General features: G+C 39.4%; 1 protein-coding gene across 2 annotated transcripts; it reads right to left on the reverse strand.

Moving 5' to 3' along the window:
- Nucleotides 1-1449: 1449 nt before the first annotated feature.
- PPP1R17 (protein phosphatase 1 regulatory subunit 17) lies at nucleotides 1450-20913 on the reverse strand. 2 transcript variants are annotated; one of them, XM_064703395.1, is made up of 6 exons: nucleotides 20519-20913; nucleotides 13282-13383; nucleotides 9759-9911; nucleotides 8207-8362; nucleotides 5008-5104; nucleotides 3189-3219 (listed from the first exon to the last, which is right to left on the reverse strand). In XM_064703395.1, exons 2-5 carry the CDS (start codon nucleotides 13361-13363, stop codon nucleotides 5031-5033), a joined length of 465 nt encoding a protein of 154 aa, XP_064559465.1. In that variant the 5' UTR covers nucleotides 13364-13383; nucleotides 20519-20913; the 3' UTR covers nucleotides 3189-3219; nucleotides 5008-5030. The 2 variants fall into 2 exon arrangements, with proteins under 2 accessions (XP_064559464.1, XP_064559465.1); XM_064703394.1 differs by lacking the exon at nucleotides 5008-5104 and having other exon boundaries at nucleotides 1450-3219.
- Nucleotides 20914-21180: the final 267 nt, after the last annotated feature.

A 21180-nucleotide genomic window follows, 5' to 3' on the forward strand; every position in this document is an offset into this window, starting at 1 on the left:
TTGTTAGGTGGTGTGGAAGAGTTGGGAGACCTGCTTTGTGACTCAAGGAAATTTAGCCTTGTGGGGAAAATAATCTGTGGCATAAATTATGTGTTGCAGGAAGTAAAGTAGCAGAAATTACTTGAACTGATGAAGAATTAATTTTGTGAAGGGCAAGCAGGATGCAATGATGACTCAAGTCAGGCTGGTCTTGGTGACCGATGATAAAATATGCTTCTTCTCCTGTCTTGACTACCCATCCTGATTGAATGGAGCCCAAGTCATGGATCTGGAGAAATGGAGGAAGCCCATGAAAAGGAAAAGTAATATCAATCTGTGAAAGGACAGGGGTAGTAGTTAGTGAAAGTGTATATTGATTGAAGGATGTAGTTTAAGTGTGGGTAAAAAGAGATTCCAGTAATGACAAACATAATGAAGAATTGGATAGACTGTGTGGGATCTGAGTAGGATGCAAATGGTATGGAATAAGGGGTGGAAATTGTATTGAGACTGACAGAAATAGAGTTCATTTCCCCACAGCAGCCCTCACAGTGCTGTGCTTTGCATTGGTAGCCAGAAAGGGACTGGTGACACACCAGTGGTTTTGCTACTGTGAAGCAGCACTGGCACAGCATTGGCACTGTCTCTAACAGTGTCCTGGTAGGTGACACAACTATGCCAAAATAGGTGACCCAAATAAACCAAAGGGATATTCCATACCATATGACATCAGCTCTGATACAAAAGCTATGGGGGAGAGGAGGAATGGGGGATGTTTGTTATGTTACCACTTTTGCCTTCTGGAGCAACCATTCCAGAAGTGTGTGCTGAAATCCTGCTTTCTGGGAAATGGCTGAATATTGCTTGCTGATGGGAAGTAGGTATTAATTGTTTTCCCTTTTGCTTATGCACATGTAAACTTTTGCTTTTCTTTTTTTTTGGTTCTTTGCTTTTGTAAACTGCCTTATCTCAACTTACTGGTTGTTTTGCATCTTATTTTCTCTCCACTGTCCTGCTGTAAAGGGGAGTGATAGAGCAACCTGGTGGACATCTGGCATCTAGTCAAGGTCAACTCACTACACATGCACTGAAAATATTCACCAACTTCACTGGTAGAGGTAAACCTGAGTCATACATATTTCCTGTGATGTACTTGTTGTGACATACTTTACTGTAGAGGCAGTTGGTCGGGGGTCTGATGGCTCGACCTGGATGCCACAACCTTCTCAGAGAGAGGTCCTGCAGGAGACAACTTTCTAGGAGTCTTAGGAAGTCCTTCAGCTGCCGGGTAACCTCAACAAGGGGCAGCTAGCTCAGCTCAGCTCTTGGCAGTGATTTCAGCTCTGCCTTGCGAGGTGTACCCTGGCCAACACAGGGACAAAGAGACAGGAGAGCCATGTGGTTGTTCCACAGAGGTAGCCTTTATTCCAGCACCCTGCAAAGGATGCCAGCAACAGCAGCTCTCTCCTGAACAGGGCAGAAACTCTGGTTTTTTCGGGGAAAAGCAGGGGTGGTACAATGAGGGAAAAACCAATCAGTCCAAACAAATCTACATGGGGTTCCAAAGCCTGCTGGGAACTCACCATGACCAAGGAGGATTTCTCAATCCATGAGACTTTGAGAGGATCTTGTTATAACCCATTCAAGGGATACCTCTCCAAGGGAGAGGGCTGGCATGCACATCTGTTTCCACACTTTATTGTGGATCTTATATTAATGTTGTTACTTGAACTATTGATTGTTTATATTTTAAGTATTATCTCACTGATAGATTAATAGGATAAAAACAAGTACACTTTCTAAGTAAGAGGTATCCCATTAATCATATAGTGGACCTCTTCTGCAATTTAATATGCAATTATTTATTGTAAGCTCATTGATTACATCTTGAGAGTATACACTCACATATATTTGTGAATGGACTGCATTCTCATGAAAGATGTTGGGTCAGTTACAGTGGCAAATGGAGTCCAAACTAGTATGGTCCTCAGCTGTCTGTATAAGCGACTTGAAAAGATAACTAAAATCAGTCTGCCAGGCTAGATAATCTTCAACTTCTCTGCATAGTTTCCTAATGGTTCAGCTACTACATCTATCCCAGAGTTATTAAGGTAAGCACACAGTGTCCAGTTCTATCTTTTTTTTTGGTAAAATATTCTACCAATACCCATCTCTCTACAAATGCTGTAGCTAGCTGTGGAAGCAATTCTTGTTTGAATCATTGAGGTAAACTCTTTAATAGGTCACATGATGCTCTTCTACCTTGCAGTAAACATATGCCATTGAGTAACATTATTCCTTTTACTCAATTTTTACCTTCCTGCTGTGATTTTGAATCTTTAAAACCTCTCCTAACTGATTACCTAGGATTCAATTTAAAAAACAGATGTGAAAAGAAATTATTTGGAGCAAAAGCATCAACTATCCAACAAATTTATCTTTCAGCAATCCAGTGGAGACAATTACCAGCAAGCATTGCACTTCCCTAGTGTTTCTCCTCTGAGATCTCTGCCCTCCATCCTGTTTGATGCCTCTGTCAACACTGAGAGCCCTTAGGTGTAATTTTAATTCTAAAGTAAATTTATCTTTTCCTCTTTACAGACACAAGTCATGATCAGATACAGGCAGAGGAAATTTTTTTCTTTGCATTTCAGAGACTCTAGAATTGAATCCTGGCCCTCTCACCTTCTTCATCTATCCCATCAAGTCTGCACTTGGGAATTTTCACTGTGGTCAGTGTTATTCCAGGAAATGAAAGCTGAACAAATTAGGTCAAGTGTCAGGCAAAAAAAGCAGTTTCAATCACTAGCTGATGTTTTACTACTCTGCATTACCACTTCTAGTGCCGGGTACTGTATGAGTACCGCATTGGACAAAACTTGATCTGACCTGAGGTGGATTCCTTCCTGACAAAAATGCTAGGAAGCCCCTTCTAGTAAACTGACAGAATTCTTCAAACCCTGTGTAACTGAAATTTCTGCCATTCATGTCCAATAATGCCTGCTGGGATTTATGAGATGCAGATAAGCACTTGGTGGTAGTTTAAATGCAAGTGTACAACTGAGAAAATTATTTATAAAGGTGAAAGATCTTTTTTAATGTGCTGCCACTTTGAATGACCCATGATTATTTACATTGTATATTGAAATACCACTGTAATCTAACTGTGGATTGTGTCTCCATCCTTTTCTTCATCTTCCATAATCACTGTTTGTTCTTCTTCTGTAAATAGCTTAGTGCCTTAAAAAGAGAAGAACACAAAAAATAAACAAACAAACAAACAAACAAAAAAAAAATTAAAAAAAGGTGGAAAAGTGAGTTGATTTAATATACTACTTTCTAGAAAATATCAGGCAAAAGAGAATTGTTCAGTTTTCTCTTATTTCATGATTTTAATGTCATCACACAAATGACTCCTCATTTCTTCTTGGCATTTCAGTCCCTTAATACTTACTGAATTAGAGTTGAATCACTGCATTTTTAGCAAAAATTATTAAGCATTCCTAAATCCAGTATATTTTTGGTATCCGTAAAAAGAGACTGAAGTTTCATTTGGGAACCTGTTTGTTAGAAGGGTTTGGGTAGCTAAATAAGGGAAAGAGCTTGCATGATGAAGCAAATACTGTAATTAATCTTTGTAACAGGAACAGTTTTTATGGACGTGTAGATTTTCTCTACGTCTATAGCATATTACTTAGGTCTTGCAAGTGCAGGTGAAACAAGAGATGTTTAAATACCCACATGACAAGTATAATCTCCACTGAAATGATAAAGCATCAATAAATTGCAAAAGCTACTAAATGAAGAACAATGTGAAAATAGACTTGGATTGTAGATCATACTTCCCAAAAATCTGTCACTTCTCCTTTCTCTGTGTCTCTCTCTTTTTCTCTGTTAAACGAGTAAGTGTGTCCTTTGAGGATCCAGAGGCTTTTATATAATACCCAGGTATAACAAATATTGTAACTGCTTTCCTCATTAAAAAATAAGTAAGAGTAATGTGAGAACAATGCATTAGGTACAAAATATTTACCTATACTGCCCTTCATTTAAGTTAACTCCTGCTTCATTTATATTCTTGTGAACTAGCTGGTTTCAGCAGCACTATGAGATAAACTGAAAGGCATAAATTACTAACATTCATTTATGTCTTTCAGTTAATTTCAAACACAAAGGACTTCATTTGTTCAAGCAGCAATTAAGTAGCTCTTTTGTTAACTGCAAAGAATGATCGCATTTTATGGAGATAGATGTAAATATTCCTCACACAGATTTCTATTCCTATAGGCAACCTAGGCAAAGATAGACAAGGGGTTTTTTTTCCTGATGCCTTTGTATTTTGGGTTGTGTGTGCTGCAAAGGAGAGTGGGGGTTATATTTTGTTGGTTTTCAATGGGCCAAGGAGAGGCAGGGAAAACATAAAATGTGCTTAAAATGTACCTTCAACATGTGTGATGAAATTCAATCTATATGCATTTGCTATTGAGAGAATGACAGAAACTAATGCAATTTTCAGTTATTTTCAGTTATACCACCAATGACACTTTGTTGCCTGCTGTTGAAACTGCCTTTGAACACTTGGCATGGAATCAAAGTAGCCTGCTAAGATGCTGCCTCTCTGTACAGAGCTTTTCAGATCCTGTGTTCTGGATCTGTTTTCAAGGGATCAGCTGCCTGTGGCAGACTGGTGCCTGTGTCAGGCAAAATAACCTATGTATTTAAATGCCTGAATTTTATTCCCTTCCTCTTCTAAAGATGTGTATTTAATTTTCAAGGTACATCCAACATACATCATTCTGACAGTTGAAGTTCACCAGTGATGGCTCCGTGATATGCTATGAAAAGCCTTTTGTTGAAGGCTGGTCCAATATTTGCTACTTATTTACTTTCAGATTTATTCCATCTGGTAGCACACACAAAGAAACTAAGCTTTTATGGAACTGCTGTGCAAAACAGAACCTGAATTATAAACTTGGAGACCTGAGAAGACCCAGCAGAGCTATGTGAGCTAAGTAAATATAGACAAACCTTTCTGTCCTGTCTCCTTGTCATTAGTCTTGCTGAAGTAAGCAGCACTCAGTGCTAAATGGTATTGATGCCTTGGAGTGGCTACCTAGAACAGAGGCTTGACAGAGTTAAGAGAATAAAGTGGGTATTTTTTAAAGGCCTTCAATAGCTACACCCAAGTGTAAAAACCTCGTGGAGGCTACACCCAAGATGGACAGCAGTCACAGGTTTTTCAAGCAGATAGAAGTTTTGTCTGTTTGCATATCAGGGGTTAATTCTCCAATTACAGCTTCAGGCAATAAAGCCATATTCCCTCAACTCACTCCTCCCCAATTCACTTTTGGTTATATACTTTTCAGGGCCCGAGGCTGTGATGTGTCCTTGGATCACAGGTCCAGAGGGATTCTTTTGTCTAACTAAAATGTAAAGATAGTTAACTACACTTTATATGCCACCATTTCTAGTATTTCTCCTTCAGCTCCCCTGCAAACCACTTCTAGATACCAATTCAAGAAACTCCACTTAATTCTAGTAAAAGATATTATTTAATAGTCTCTTGAACAGCTGTCCACACAAATACTTTTTGTAAATGCAGTGAAAATGGCAGATGTGTTATACCTCTTTGTTTTGACCAGCACTTCTGACAGTCTGTCTCCCTTTTGGGTGGTCTGAGAGATTTTCTATCACAAATAAAAGCAAGTCAAATGTACCATTTAAAATTAAGAAAATTAATGTGTCTACTAGGTGGCATTTGGTCCAGATGAGGAGCAGAATCAGTTTTACACCTTGGGAGCACCCAATCCAATTGGGAAATGTAGTTAAAGAAAGGGGCCTACTAAATTAGTTATCTGAAATCTGCTCTACAAGGGTCAGGCTTCTAAATGTATTCAGCCTTCAAACTTCTACTGAAGTGGCACAGTTAATGTTATGCCACATCCATACAAATGAGTCATGAGCGGATGTCTCCTTCAGTAGCAAGTTCTCCTCCAGTCAGCCAACACCTTGTCTTTCTGAAGGAATTAGACCAGAAGACAAAATATAGTCAAATTTCTAATGGTCATTTTTTCCATATCACTTGACAGTAAATGGCTTGAATCTGATCCAAGCCCGTAGTCAGCTCTGGAACACTCTGTTGCCATCCCCACTTAGCAATTTATAGTCCATTAACTAAATTAATGGTCTTCAGCCCTGTGGGTTTGAGCTAGAATGTAAATACATATGTAAATATGGGAATACAGTTCCTGAAATGTGACTGAGGTTTCCTAATCAAATGAGAGATAACTTGTAAAATTAGTTTCAAATCCTCATTCTCTCTCATAGCCTAGAAAACCAGTTAAGGCAGCTCCTTTACAAAAATACCACACCTCCATTGAAAACGCCTGGGTAAGAGGAATGGAAGTTTAACTATTCACCTCTTCCCTCTCCCAGCTCAGCTGCAGGCATTGTCCCTAGGCAGTCTGTAGACATGTGCTATCTTGTTGTTTCTCTGATTTGTTGCCCAAGAGGTATGGCTTAAATCTAGGTGGCACCTGACAAATAAATTATTTAAGACAACATTTTCTGTCTAGTTTTTAACACTCATGTTTCTGTGAGCCATTGTGGTTCTAGAGTGTACCTAAAAATTGCAACTACTTGCAAGTTCTGTTGGGAAATTATGGGGACATTGTATATTTACCCTCTGTTTTCTTTAGTCAGATTCCTTGGCAGATATTAACAGAACAATCTAATAATCCTTAAAATAGATCTACAGGATGAGCTGCATTTCATAATACACACAGCTAGGAAAACAGAAGTAGGGAGGCTAAGTGACTTTTTAAAACAGCAAACAGAGAAAGACCAACTTACAAATGTTTAGCAAATCAAACATGCTTCTCACTCTTTGAAACCCGGAACTTCCAAATTGCATTCAGTAAAGCACATTTTCTTCTCAAGTGATCAGAGGCATCATATCAAAGGGAAAAAAAACGTTTTCCCAGTGTTATACAAATCATTACCATTTTGACTTCCTTCTTGTATTCCCTTTCCATTGTTTTGCATTAAAATGCTGATTTGTCCTTGAAATTGCTGGTGGTCCAAGAAAGTTTATAACATGCATCTCTGGACTGCATCCCTCTGAGCTTTGAATCCTGAACTCTACTGGGAACCTCTGTAGTTCATCAGTTAGAAAAGTGATTCATTGGTAATGATCTTGCTATTGATTGTGGTAAGCATCAGACACACTATAATATGGGTTCCTCTTACAGCTGGGCACCTCTGTTTGGGCCATACATTTAAGCTGTCTCTAGAATCTGCTCTAAAAAGGCTGGTTTGTATGCCATAACTAGGCAATCAGAATTACATAAATATACTTTTCCTTCATCACTTCTTAATTTAAATAAGAGAGGGAATTTGTTCATAAAGCATGGTGCAGCTTTATTTAGTGTATGTTCCTGAGCTCTGACTCCTGAGTTTACCCAAAAAGCAGTTTCCCTTCCCTTCCCTTCCCTTCCCTTCCCTTCCCTTCCCTTCCCTTCCCTTCTCCCTTCCCTTCCCTTCCCTTCCCTTCCCTCCCTTCCCTTCCCTTCCTTCCCTTCCCTTCCCTTCCCTTCCCTTCCCTTCCCTTCCCTTCCCTTCCCTTCCCTTCCCTTCCCTTCCCTTCCCTTCCCTTCCCTTCCCTTCCCTTCCCTTCCCTTCCCTTCCCTTCCCTTCCCTTCCCTTCCCAACTTTCCCCATTGGCATGTAACATGGTGTCTACTGTATGTCATTCCTGATGCACAGAATTATCTTTAAGGTGTTCCTCATGAGAAATTCATCATGACTTGGCTACATCAGTGCCTGTCAGGGACTGCCAAATGAAGGAGGGGATTAATCAGTACAGCTTTGCTCCAGGTTGTTGGAGGCATTTTAGTGCTGGCAACCTAAAAATTTCTATGTGCTTAGGTTTGAAAAGCAGGGCAGTAGTTGGGTTTTCAGAAAAGTAGGATTGCAGTTTGCAAGAGATAATCAAGTGACCAAATGCCTATTCTTTCTACCTGTTCTGTCCCTGGAGCTTGAACATGGGATATGTATTAGACTTTTCATTTTCACCCCACTATTATTATATACTTAGACCAAATAGGTCCAGTTCAAGAACTGTTACTTTACTGAGCAGAGGGCAACCTCCTTTCAGCCTTCTAAGTATATCTCTGACACTAGCCACTTTTTGCTGCCTCTTAGGAGGGTCTTTACCTAAGTTTCTTACCTATTATCAAAGGTGGGATGTGTATTGCAGGTGTATCTTTTCTTCTGGGCTTTTTCTGCTCCAGTCCAGTGATTTGAGAGACTGGAGACACTCTCTGTGACTTCTCTGGGATACCATACCTTTTCAGCAGATTTTCAGATGAGTCTGAAACTATGCCTGTAAGCAAGCAATAAAGAAAATGCTACTTTAGCCTGCTTATATTGAAGAAACTTCCACCTGTGTAGCTCTCCCAAAGACTACTCTGAAGTAGAGTGGCACAACTGCATGATCTGCTGCATGATGTACCTACCCTACATTTCTTTCAAATTAATTATTTCCCATAGGCTCTAGAAAATTATGCTATCGGGCCAGCTGGCTTCTGATTATACATAATGCACCAAAAATCGTGGGACAGATGAGTGTAATCTCCTATTCCAGAACTTTAGACGTCTTACCACAGTAACTTAATCACACCGACGTTCAAGAGGTTAGTTGGGAGCAATATGACCACACAGAAGAGGGTAGTGAAAAAATGTTTTCTTTATGATATGGCAATTGCAGGAAGTAAACACAGCTCTCCAGCCTCTGAGCTGCTCTTCCTAAGAGAGAATTGCTGAATGCTCAATGAGAGAAATGTGAAAACAGAACAGAATCAAATATCTGGATTACAAATACTGGAAAATCCCAGTGCTTATTTTTGGCTTGGTGAATTGTTGCAGATATACAGAGAAGCATACAAGTAGTTACTGGCTAACTCCTCCATGTATGTGCAGCCTGGGAAGAAGAATTCAATAATGTAAGAGCACAGCTCTCTTGATGGAAATTATAACACTGCTTGTTAGCTGAGAGTGACAAACATTTATTCCCACTGCTGGTTTTGGATCATTAGGTTTCAGTAGCAGTCTCCTGCTTATTCTTCCCTTCTCCAGGTTGGTGGCATTTGGGTCTCAAATATCTGTATTTGTGCCACAGTAGGGAGCATTCCACAAGAAGCCCCTTCATTGCTGTGATGTTTTCTGCTTCCTGAAACAACTACCCTTTGCCAGAGTCCCCATAAACACATGATCCCTGTGATTTCCGGGAGAACCATCCTGCAGGTGGCTTGTGTACTTGACTGATCTACTCCCAGTGTCAGCGCCAGCCTCCCGCTGTGCACTGGATGCAAGTTTCATGGGAAAGTGCAAGGGCTGGACTGGATCCTTTTTTTGATTTTGGACCATATCCAATTGGGACATCTAGTAGGCTCAGCTGCTGCCAATACATAGACATAGTATCACGCAGTAATGTAACATTATTTATCAGCAAGTCTATGAGATCCACGGAAGCAGGTTTTTCAGAGCATAAACCTATCCACCTTGGTATTCCCAGAAGTGAGACCAAACCCTTCAACTAAAATGGAATATCTTTGAGAAAGACAGACTTTTTTGTTCCCCTGCCTTCCCAGGTGCACATGCAGGAAGCTGTGTTCCTGTATGCATCCAAGGGGACATAACTGAACGTTCCATGGACTCTCATCCTTCTCCAGTCCCCAGACATGAATTGGGATTTCAAAGTCAAGAGATTTACTGCTCACATGTTAGAGGTGGTGGAGTGTGCAAAGCGGGTGTATCTTTTCTCTTCGGCTTCTTTTGCTCCTGTTCAGTCTTCTGAGAGGCTGTGAGAATTTTACCTTTTCTTGGTTTATTTTTGAGGTCACAGCTCTTAATCAGCTGCTCTGAAAGATCTTCTGCAGGGAAAAAATATAATGGAAATTAAAACTTAGGAGAGATAAAAAAGAAAACGTGGAAAGAATCACTTTGATAATAGTGCTTTAATTCAAATGCCCAGGAAGAAAAATCTCTTAAATATTTAGAAAGCAAACAAAAGAGGGCTCTATGCCATACTACATGGGAGTCAAGTGACTTAGGAAGTCCTGTGTTGTTGGCAGTACTCATAAAACAAAGAGAGAGAGTTGTGGGCAGCTTGTGTGTTTACACGTCAGAGGAGAGTCTGCATCATTGTGTGCAGAGGTTCCATAGCCACCCCTGTTTCATCCAGTGGTAACTGTGTGGATTGTATCCTCAAGATTTACAAGGCCAGTTCTATGAAGTAAAGTTTTATACATATATAGGGTCTTTTATACATATATAGGGTTGGTCTATTTGTAATATGAGTCAGTCAGTATATTGTTCCCTTCAAGAGTTACCTTTATTTCCAGAGCTAATGAGCAATTGGTATTTGCTTTTTATTTACATACATTTACTCAGATCACCCAGAAGGTCAATGTGACTTTTTTTGCAAGGGTCTGTATTTCTGGGTGCTTAGGCAAGGTAAAAATACAGAGGATAGCTTGTTGTGGTAGTACATCCCTCTCCCTCAGCTTCTCTTTAGGCCTGGTCTACAATCTCAGCAGCTTCTGATAAGCCTTAGTTGAATCAGCTGAGTGGTGAGGTGCCCCTTAACTGTGCCAGTTGGGCGCTGAAGCATCTATGACCATCCTGGGTGCTCTTGTATGGTAAAGGTAGGAACTGTTCTGATCATACCAGGAACATGAGCAGTCCAACCAAAGTAAGGAACAAAGGATAAGCAGTCATTCTTATTAGCTTTGGTAAGTCATTTACCCAACTGAAATGATATCATTGTTATGAGACTTTTTGAAAAAATTAATCATAGCCTGAGTGTAATAGTCCTATTTTTACTGGAATTTTTTGGAAAAATCATCTTATAATGCTACAAACAGCAGTGTAGCAGCAAGGAGAGCTGTTTGAGCTCTCCTTGAACACAGTGGGCCTCTAAGTAGGATGCCTCTTGGAGCTTGCAAACCCTCAAGTTTGCAGTACTTGAAAGACTGTTGCTGATAACAGGGTCTAGGCAGATACCATCCCCACGCATACATTCTCCTTGAGGGGCAGCCCAGGCTGGTTGAGAAACACTAAGGGATTTGATATGAGTACTGCACTGAGCCTGACAGGAATTTTTGATAGATACCTTTACACTTGTTAATATAGATGTATACATCTTTTTTCATGTGTTCATGCAAGTGAATAGATCATGGTATGAATGTTGTTATTTTGAGTATATAATTAACTCACTGTTATAATTGTAGCAAATCCTATTGAATTATTTTTTCAAATAAGTAATTAGTCAATGATTAAGTGCTTTTGCACCCTTTTCTTACATCCATATCCTCTGCACCCTTACCCTCTTGCATCCCCAGTCTTCATGTAAATCATTCCAAGTTGCTTCTAATCCAATTTACTTATGTATGCTTTGTCTACATAGTAAGTAGTAGAATGAACTTTGCCACTTTGTTAAAGCTGCATTCTCATGAGTTCATATTAAACCCTGCTTTTTGCCAATAACCTTGAAGATGATTCTTTAAGCATTTTAACCACTCATTTGTGAACCTGTCATTAGTATCATTACAGAAACCAATATTTTGAATTCTTAAAAGCAGCTTGTTTGCCTTCAGCTGGGCTCCCCACATCGTTACCCAGTCCCTGGCTGCAGACCTTCATGCAAGCACAACTTCATTGCAGGCTCTTTCACACTATTTAAGGCAGCTGTTATATCTGTGAGCCTGCAGGTAGATGTGGGAAGGACGGCCTCTGGGTTAAGTCCCTGGAGATGTGGGGTTTCTTTCTGACCTTCACAGGCTTTCTTCATAGTTCTAATGAGATCATTTACCCTCCCATTGCCTCTGTTTTCCAACAGTATAATGAAACTCATTCTGTATATATTTAAAAAAGCAATTTTGTGGACCAACTATGGTGTACTAGCAGTTGTAAAAACAGTGTCTGTGGCTAGAAATGCCATGTAGCAGAGACAGAACTAGGATACCTTCCTTGCAGTACTAATAAACAAAATTTGTAAAACCTGTGGTGAGATTTTTTTTTTACAAGGAAGTGAAATTGCATTTCTCTTTCATTATTGTTGTCACAAAGGTAACAACAAGCAAACAGATTTTTCTTTCTGGGTTGCTAAATCTTCAGGACAATTTTGTAAGATAAGAGTGAAATCATAGCACTAGAAGCAGAGGCAAAGACCATGAATAAGCAAAAAGTTTATCTATCAAGCATGAAATCTAGTATTCTGGAGTGTGACAGAGCAAAGACAATCCTAGTATGCTCATTGTGAAAGCTGTAAGAAGTAGTTTCAAGAAAGGAAACTGATGAGGAAGGAGAAAACTGTGGGAAAGAGTGAAGGAAAGATGATTTTCACAAAGCTGGAAAAGCAGGCCTGAGAAGGAGAAAGAGCAGAGAAACTTAGAACTAGCTACAGCTGCAAAGTCTGAAGGTAGAAAACATTATAATAGTACAGCAAGCAAGGACATGAAACAGTAGCTTGAGTTTTAGGCTTGGCTAAGATAGAGCTTAAGACTACAGAAAATTATGCTTACCAAGATAGTAGACAGTTTTAAGCTTAATAATGGTGTATAGTGTATTGTTAATAGAAAGGAGACAAGCAAGCATTGTATGAAGCAGGTGTACGTGTACTTTTAGTAATTGGCTAGAACAATTGTCTGTAAGCTTTAGCAATACACTATTGGCTAGGAAGTATTTTAAATGCTCTGTAACAAAGATGTCTTTGGCTGTTGCTGGCAGTACATTGCTGGCAGTGCTTTTGCCATCTTTCTATTGTCTCAACCATGTAATGAGGCTGCAATAAAAGCTCAAGGAATGTTTCCCAACAGTCCCATTCCATTTGTGAAAAGAAAAAAACTTCCCAACACAGAAAACATTTTTAGAAAGCTGTCTCAGTGATGGCAAATTGAATGCTTGAAATCTTTTACTCAAATTGCATACGGAAGATATATTCAGGGAAAGCTCAGCTATATCCTAACTTTCCATTTACTGAGGTATAAATGAAGAAACTGCTCTACCAGGGAAATGATCAATGACTCTTTTTCCTTTCTCCTCATTAATTAACTTCACTCTAGAGATTCAGCTGACATTTATATGCAGAAAAAATGCTCTTTGTCTTTCCATCTGGCACTAGAAGTGTCAGCAGAAGGTGTAATCTATCTGTTTTCATGGGAGGTTAGTTGTATTGCTGGACTTTATTATGTGAAGACAATAACCCTCATTAGAGCAATGATATCATCAAATAACACTTACCTAAATGGTTACACTGTGAATCTTGCTTGTCCAGTCTGTCATCTGGGATATCAAGTGGCTGAACACATTCTGTTGACATCATTGAAACAGCCTTTTCTCCTCCTATGAAGATATTACACCACATCAATGAAAAAAATTAAAGAAATTCAGCAGCATGACATACAACAAACATATTGGCATTACCTAACAACGGATGAAGAGTTCTTGTCTTCCAGCAGTTGGCTGCCCTGATTTTTCACTCACACATGCTGCGATTCACTGTCTTGGTTACACACACAGTAATCTGTTTCTCCACTTTCCTTGCTGTAAGCAACCCACACTAGCATAGATTACCTCTACAGAAAAACATACTTTTTTTTTGAGCACACTGAAAGTGCTATCTCATACACAAAGTAAATGCTAAGGAAGAGGATCTTTTGTTTTGGTTTTCTTCTCCACTTTTTCTCAACAGTAAACTAAGGATCATATGTGCTATTTATTATACGAACTAACTTTAATAATTAATTCTGTTGACTTGGTCTTTTAAGTCCAGCTTCACTAAGACACCTTACATACCAGAAAAATCAGATGTAAAGTGCCAGTGCTCACAAATCCCAAAGCCATGATGAAGTAAACTTACTCATCACTTTAGTAAGACCATGGGAAGCCATTTCATGTAGCTATTCAAGTGTCCATGCTCTGTAAGTCTCACTGGATTGCTGTTTGGGCTATTTTGTCTCCCTTTACTTATAGCTGCAGTGGGTGTAGAAGTGCATCCTCACCCATCCTCCTACCTGAGCTTCCTCAGCACCTTGCAAGCTGAGACTTGATCCTGAGGCTGCCACACATGCCACCATAGAAAGAAGAAAATTAGACCATTTTTCACTGCTGATCATTTCTATTATTGCTTAGCAGAAACTCCTCAGAATGACAAAGGCAATGTTAAAGGGAATCAACCTTCCACCTGAAGGTGCAGTCCAAGTGATCTAGCAACAATTGTGGTAGTTTTTCATTCATAACCTCCCTTCTCCATTTTCAGGGAATAAAAGCAGAGTATGACTTCCTTGTAAGGAGAAGAAATGCAATGAAGAAAAGAAAAAAACTGGAGACATTATGAATAGAAGATGAAGGAAGTAATTGAGAAAAAAAAAAGAGGAAGGGGAGGTATAGAAGACAAGGTAAATAAAAGAGAAAAGTAAGAAAAGAGGCAGCTGCAGAATAACAGTGAAAAGGAGGATGGGAAAATAGGAGACTAAACTCTGGGAGTTTGGTTTTATCTTGCTGGAGGAAAAGAAATTACTTATTATTCTTATTATTCTCTTGTCGGTTGTTTACTGACAAGAGACAGAACAGTAGGGGAGTTAATCTCATTTCCATGACTAAACTTGCATCTATGTAAAGAACAATTAACCCTTGAACAAAGTATTTGCAAAAGAAGGTAAGAAAGGTTGCACTGATGTAGTTCTTCAGTGGATGGAACACATGTCTTAAATGACAGTTTCTTACAAATAAATAGAGTAACACTGCTGTTATGATTCTATGTCGTGGTTTAGATAAGCCCTTGCCTTTTGCCCAGGCCTCTAACAGCAGGCAGTAGCTTTATTGAGGTAGCCAGCACCCCAAAGCTCACTCTCATTAACAAGTTCTTTAATATAGGCTGATTCAGTCTATTATAGAATGAATTATTTATTTAATAGACAGAAAACTAACAGATGTAAGATTTTAAACAAATTAATACTATAGAGGAATAAAGAAAAAGAAAAAAGACTACTAGTAGACATATACAGAGCAAGGTTAAAGGTACCTATAAATGTTACAGCTAGCAAAGAAATAATATAACTTAGGATTCAATGTATCTTACCATCCATTTGGTGATGGGGCACTCATCATGATCCTTTCCCTCAATCCTCAGGGAAGTAACTACAGATTGGAGTCCATAGTCCAGGGAGAAATCTCCCAAAATTTCAGGGTGTGTGTGTAGAAGTCTTCTACCTCTGTGATAACTCATATGTCTTTTACAGTTAGTAAAACACTGTCTCTCAGCTAAGAATATTTCCTTTATCTCTTCCCACATCTGCTCTCTAGACTAAGATGCTGATTCTTAGCTGAGGTCTGAGAACTTTTGGGACCAGGGATGACCTCTTGCTGGGCCTTTCAGCCCTTAGGTTACCTCTTTATAGACCAAATGTCAGTGGTAGAGAGGAGGGTGGGATGGATGTCCTGTCGCAACTGGCTGGCAGCATCAAATTTGACTCAACTCATGTCAACATCAAAAGTTAACATTGACTGATATTGTACATATGGAATGAATTCCCTTATGTTTCACTATTTAATTTGTAATATTCTACAAATTATTAAGATCTTACTGAATCAGGCCTTGATGAGGGATTTCACCTTCAAATGTTCACTATAGAAATGTCCCAGTCCAGCCTCACATCTGTACTAAAGTGTTATACTGGCTGAAGGCTCATTTGCCTTCACTACAAGAAAAATCCATCACTTAGGAAGACTCTAGAGGAAGAAATCTTTGAAGGCACCTTGAATGGTTGCTTGATTTATTCACTGTATAAGTAAGCTACAGCTGTGGTTCAAAATAAAGCAGACATCATTTTATTTAATACAAAACTTATCTGTCCTTATGAAGGCTTGCACTATATTTTGTGATTTGAGAGTGTTTTATTCTTTTGATGCCATTTGATTTTACTGGATTTGATTAGGGCATGCTGGCTAAATATTATGACTGTAGGTAAAATGTTATTTTCAGAATAATACTCTGTTTACAAGGTTTTCAGTGAAATCAGGGATATTATTTCAGACACTATGGACATTTTTGTTTTTAACATGTCTTGAGGCAGAAAAGACTGGGGATAGATAGCAAAATTTAAATGTAAGATTGGTAGTAAATTATATTTAGTGGAAATAGCTTATAAAATATGGTTAGGTTAGGTTAGATTTCAATAAGTTGTTTCATTGAATTATTACACCCAATAAAAATTAAGTTTTGTAAAGAGACTTAATATAGGATTGCTTCATTATTTTTTCTAATTATGGTAGTTTGGAAAATATTATCTAAAATGCATCTCTTAGGTCTGTGTTTATATTTTCACTGTCACACATGCCAAGCACTTGGCATCTTCAGTGCTTTAAAATTCTGGTTTACAGGCTAATTTATGACACTCTCCTTCCATTTCTTTTGTAAATCTGCCCTGAAGTCAGCATTGCCTTGCTTACTAAGCAAGCACTGCACTTTGTGACAGTCTGTGTGACAAAAGAATAAAAAAATAAAAATTGCCAAAATAAATAATGGATTTTGGTATCTTGGGTGTATATACATTGTGTCTGACGTGTGAACCTGTGAGCGCTGTTACCTCCTGTGATCATGGATTACACACAGAGCTCTCCTTCAAAGGAAAGTTGCTGCATGTGACCATTGTTATGGTGCTTTCCCAAACAACTCAAATCAGTGCCTGCCACTAAGGAAACAGATTTATTTTATGTGGGTAACATTTTATGTGGGAAGGGAGCCTGCTATAGGGGCTGCATGAAGCCATAAATATGGCTTTACAAATTGTAGCATGTTCTCAGACTTTCATGCATTAAGTGCAACACTTTTCTTAGCAGCCTTCACATTAGTGTGGTTTGCACTCCCTGCTGCCATCAGTCACCTTGGTAGCAAATGCCATTCATGTGATGAAGTAAAGTGTTTTTTTCTTGCACCCTGTTATGTCTCTTGACATAATGATCCACATTTATCCTTTGTGCATCTGTAATGGTTACATTGGTGGGCTACTTCACACACAATAGAAGATGCTTCCTGAGAAACTGTAGGTTTTCCTATATGATTTAGGATTCAGTTGTCATTTAGCCAGAGACTTTGGTACAGTGCAGCTAGGCTGTACCACCTTCTTTGGAGATATGTGCCTAAATGAGTCACTTCAAGTCTCTTATTTCTTGGAAAAGAGTGAGCTGATAAGGACAACTGAAATGCTTTGCTTAAAGCTGAGGCAAGTTCTAGTTTTGCCTGCATAGTTTTGCTTGTTAAGACTTTTGGCATGAGATTGGATTGGCTGTACTTACAGACAGGATGATAAGGCAGACTGAAAAGTCCAAGTATTACTAAAAGCTGCTTCAGCCTCATGTCAATGAAATCTCATGCTACATCACTGTCATATAACAGCATGACTCCCTTAGGCATACACCCTTGTAAGATACGGTGATTCAGATGAAAAATATCTGAACTTTTCACTTTCTGGATATCAGACTTTTGGATTTTTAGATAGGTTAAAGCATGTACTAAGTTTTTTTCAAAATTTTCAGTTGTTGAACCCACTAGATTAAAGTGCCCAAATAAAGCTATCTTATCACTCACTAACATAGTTCTAAAGCACACAAATATTTGCAAGTATATGATTGCTTTCTTTGCTTAAATTTTTGGTTTCCATAACAAAATTCATAATGCAACCAGTTCCAGGCTTCAATTGGGTAAAAATATTTTGCCAGATACAGATAAAGATACCTGTTTTAGTTAACTATTTTAAACACAGTTGGTTTAATGTAGATGTGTGTCACAAGTAATCAGCTTAGAGTTTAGGGAATACTCAGCACAGATACTCCCACAAATTTATAAGATTATGTAAGTCTTTCAAGGCCATCTGATAATGTGACATTTAAACTGACTTAAAATGAAATCTCATGAGAAAAAACTCACCTTGTAAGATAGAAAACTAAAGCTTTGAGAACAAAACTGAAGACCTGGGCTTATTTTTCATTTGATCTTGAATTAGTCATGGAAACGGCTTGGGGGGAAAATCTCCATTTCTCTTAGGGTTTGAAGGGTTGTAGGGGCTATGCAACTGTGTGGATATTAGGCACTATAGATAGTTGTATGTAATCTGAACAGACAATAGGGACAATGCAGTTCTCAAATGAGTCACCCATAGGTGATCATTCTTACCTATAAGATGGAGAAATGAAGTTAAGATATGGAATTCTTATAAAAGTTTACAGGGGTTACGTGGGCATCAAAGTCAGTCCTCCTTATCATTGTACATTAAGGCTCATTATTTCTTTGTATATTGAATACTTAGAATTTATGAACTGGCCTTTTATAAAGTATCCACAACCTGTGCCTCTGAAGATTTCAGTAGACCATGTGGTGTATGTGGTATTGTATGTGTTTTGGGGTTGTTTTTTTTTTTCTCTTGTTCAGGAGAGTGTTTTGTTTCTACAAATGACAATATTCTGAAGAAAAATGCGCTAATCTCCAGGGCATGCATAATTATTAAAGAAACCACGGGCACGTTGACAAGGATGCAGGATAAATAAAAGTACTTTTGAGAGCATCCTTGTTGGGTGACAGCAGTCAACCTGAATTTAATAACTTCATTTTGATAGTTGGTAATAACATTGCCACAGAAACCTGTTTGGCCCTATGTATTTATCTTCTGAAGCCAGAGCAATTCCTAAGAAGAACAGAGGGAAGCAGAGGCAGAAACAGAGGCAACTAAGGTCCTAGGGTGGTACAGTGTGCACACTTGTTTGTCCTCATTCTCATAGGCAGAGCCTGACCTTGCTGCTCCTGATGTACTCAATAGCTGGAAATGAAAGTAAATAGGGAGTATCTCATAGGCTGCTGCCCAATGCAGACACGAGGCAGAGGCTGGACTTCATTAGTTACAGTCCAGACTGGACAAAAAGCAGCATTTTGCTGCCCTGCCCAAAGAGCTGCTCTGGCATGGGTGTTTACTTTTTAAGACTGCTGCCTCCTCTCCCACCAAACATGCACTTACAGTTTCCTGGGGGAGTTGATTATTATATAATTTTAAATTGGTTTGCCCCTTTCTGTCTGGTTGCAATGAGCACATAAGCAAGGAGGGAACGGCAGGCTCCCAGCATCCTTACCTGCTCCTTTATCCCTGCAACCTTAAACGTATGTGGGAGGCAAAGAGCAAGACCTGTCATTCCTTCTGTAGCATGTCCCCTGTGGAGGGCCCTATAATGTGAGTAGGCTCCTTATTTGTTTGAAGTCATTTACAAATGCAGAAAGAATGAATAAGATATTGGATGAAGCCATCTTGCACACATCTGCCCTATTCAGAAATAATGTGAAACAGGACATGGGGAATGATACAACATCTGGCTGCATTTGGCTTCTTCCATCTGTACTCAGCAGGCAGCCTTGGTACCTTTATCAAAAAGTATGCACCTTCACCCATACCCCATCCTATCTCAGCCCATTACAACTATTCCCTGGCAAATCATCTGAATAAAGCAAGATTACAAGTCAGAGGAGAAAATAAATGTCCTACAAGTAGAAATTCTCAGTGTTGCTGCTCCAAACCTTTAATTACAGGTTTTACTATATGCTTAACATTATTCTATTGGAGTGATGCCTTCCTTCATGTTAATGCACAAACTTTCTTCTTCAGTCACTTGGGCACTAGGCTGCTCTCCACAGGCACCCTGTCAGATTATTCACTTTTATAAAGCATATTTAAATCTTCTTAGCAAACACTTTGATATTTGAAAGCCTGATCTGAGTGTCTCCCTCTATCCAAAACTTTTGCTACTAACACTAGCATGGATGAAGTACTACAGAATTGTCTTGGAGCAGTTTCTTCTCACAGACAGTGTGCTTCTGGGTGCTATTTCAAAAATTGTGGCTGGGTGGTAGACTAATTCCCATTACTAGCTTGTAAAATAAACTCTTAAAATAAAACCATTTATTTGTTTGATTGAAAAAATGTAAGATACATATGCACAAATTCTGGTTACAAGTCTTTGTCTTTGGAGATCATAAAAAATACAGTCTTCCCCAATTTTTTCCTTGAGGTACAAATTAACCCCTTGCACATGCCAGACTTAGTAGTGAGATAAGAAGTGCTTAATACTAGCTTCCACTTTGCTGACTTTAAAATTTGGTTGTGAACTGTCCCACCAGTTAGTGCTTTAGTTTGCTCTAAAACCCTCTCCTCCCCATTTCCCTATCCACAAATCCCAGACTCAGTAGGTCATACCTCAACTTTCCCCACATAGGACCATCCCCAGCCCATTCCCTTGGGGATCCTGTGCTTTCCTGCTCATCCCCAGAGGTGATAAGGCAACTTGCTGGTGGTGGCTGCTAAAAAAACCCAAACAAAACAAAAACCCAAAACCACAAACAAATCCACACACCCCCTGAAAAAGAAAAAAAAAAAAAAAAAAAAGGAAATCAAGAAGCCAACCAGCTGGGAGGAAAACACGTTGCTGAAGTACTTACTGAGCCGTGTGAGGGGAGGGTGCAGTTTGTCGTTGGGGCTCACTGGAGGATCTTCCTCCAGCCCAGTGTTGGGGCTGCAGCTGATGCTCTTGCCTGTCTTATCTACGAACAAATGGAAGCTATCTCTGTGGCAAGGCCGCACTTGGGCGTCCTCCTGGAGGCTAGGCAGCAGCAGCACCACTCCCTGCCCCACCAGCAGATTTTAATCCTGTTTCCTTCCTCCTCCGCAAGTTGCAGGGGCCAAAGGAAAGGCAACAAGATGCGTGGGAGACCAGCAGTGCCTCAAGGCTGAGGTATCATTCCTGCCAGATGACCAAGAGCCACAGATGATGATGCTCTCAAAGAAGAAAGAGAGGATGTGAAATCTTTGGCACAGAGAGCCAAAAGGTGAGCTGCATCTGCTGGGTCTAGAGCTGCAAGAAAATCACAAGGGCAGGGAGTAAGGCTGATGCCGTCAGGGTCCCAGGGGAAAGTTGAGAAAAAAAGTGGAGCAAGAAGGCAGGGCACACATCCAGAGCAGTACTAAAAGCACAGAAACTGATGGACACTGTCTCCAGCACTGAGATTCAGTGATGACTGCATTTTTTGTTTGTATATATATCTGGCACAACTGTTTATACAAGCATGGTGTTTATGGGGCTAGGCAGGGAGTCTTCTGTGGC

This window comes from Zonotrichia leucophrys, chromosome 2, assembly GCF_028769735.1.
Source record: "Zonotrichia leucophrys gambelii isolate GWCS_2022_RI chromosome 2, RI_Zleu_2.0, whole genome shotgun sequence".
Classification (NCBI taxonomy): domain Eukaryota; kingdom Metazoa; phylum Chordata; class Aves; order Passeriformes; family Passerellidae; genus Zonotrichia; species Zonotrichia leucophrys.

What these genes read in the sequence shown, in the direction of transcription:
- PPP1R17 (XM_064703394.1), bottom strand. Translation starts at nt 13,363, where the DNA reads ATGATGTCAACAGAATGTGTTCAGCCACTTGATATCCCAGATGACAGA. An exon ending in CACTCCACCACCTCTAACAT is followed by an intron (nt 8,363 to 9,758) that starts GTGAGCAGTAAA and finishes GCTTGCTTACAG; the next exon opens with GCATAGTTTCAGACTCATCT. An exon ending in CATCCCACCTTTGATAATAG is followed by an intron (nt 3,220 to 8,206) that starts GTAAGAAACTTA and finishes TCTCTTTTTAAG; the next exon opens with GCACTAAGCTATTTACAGAA.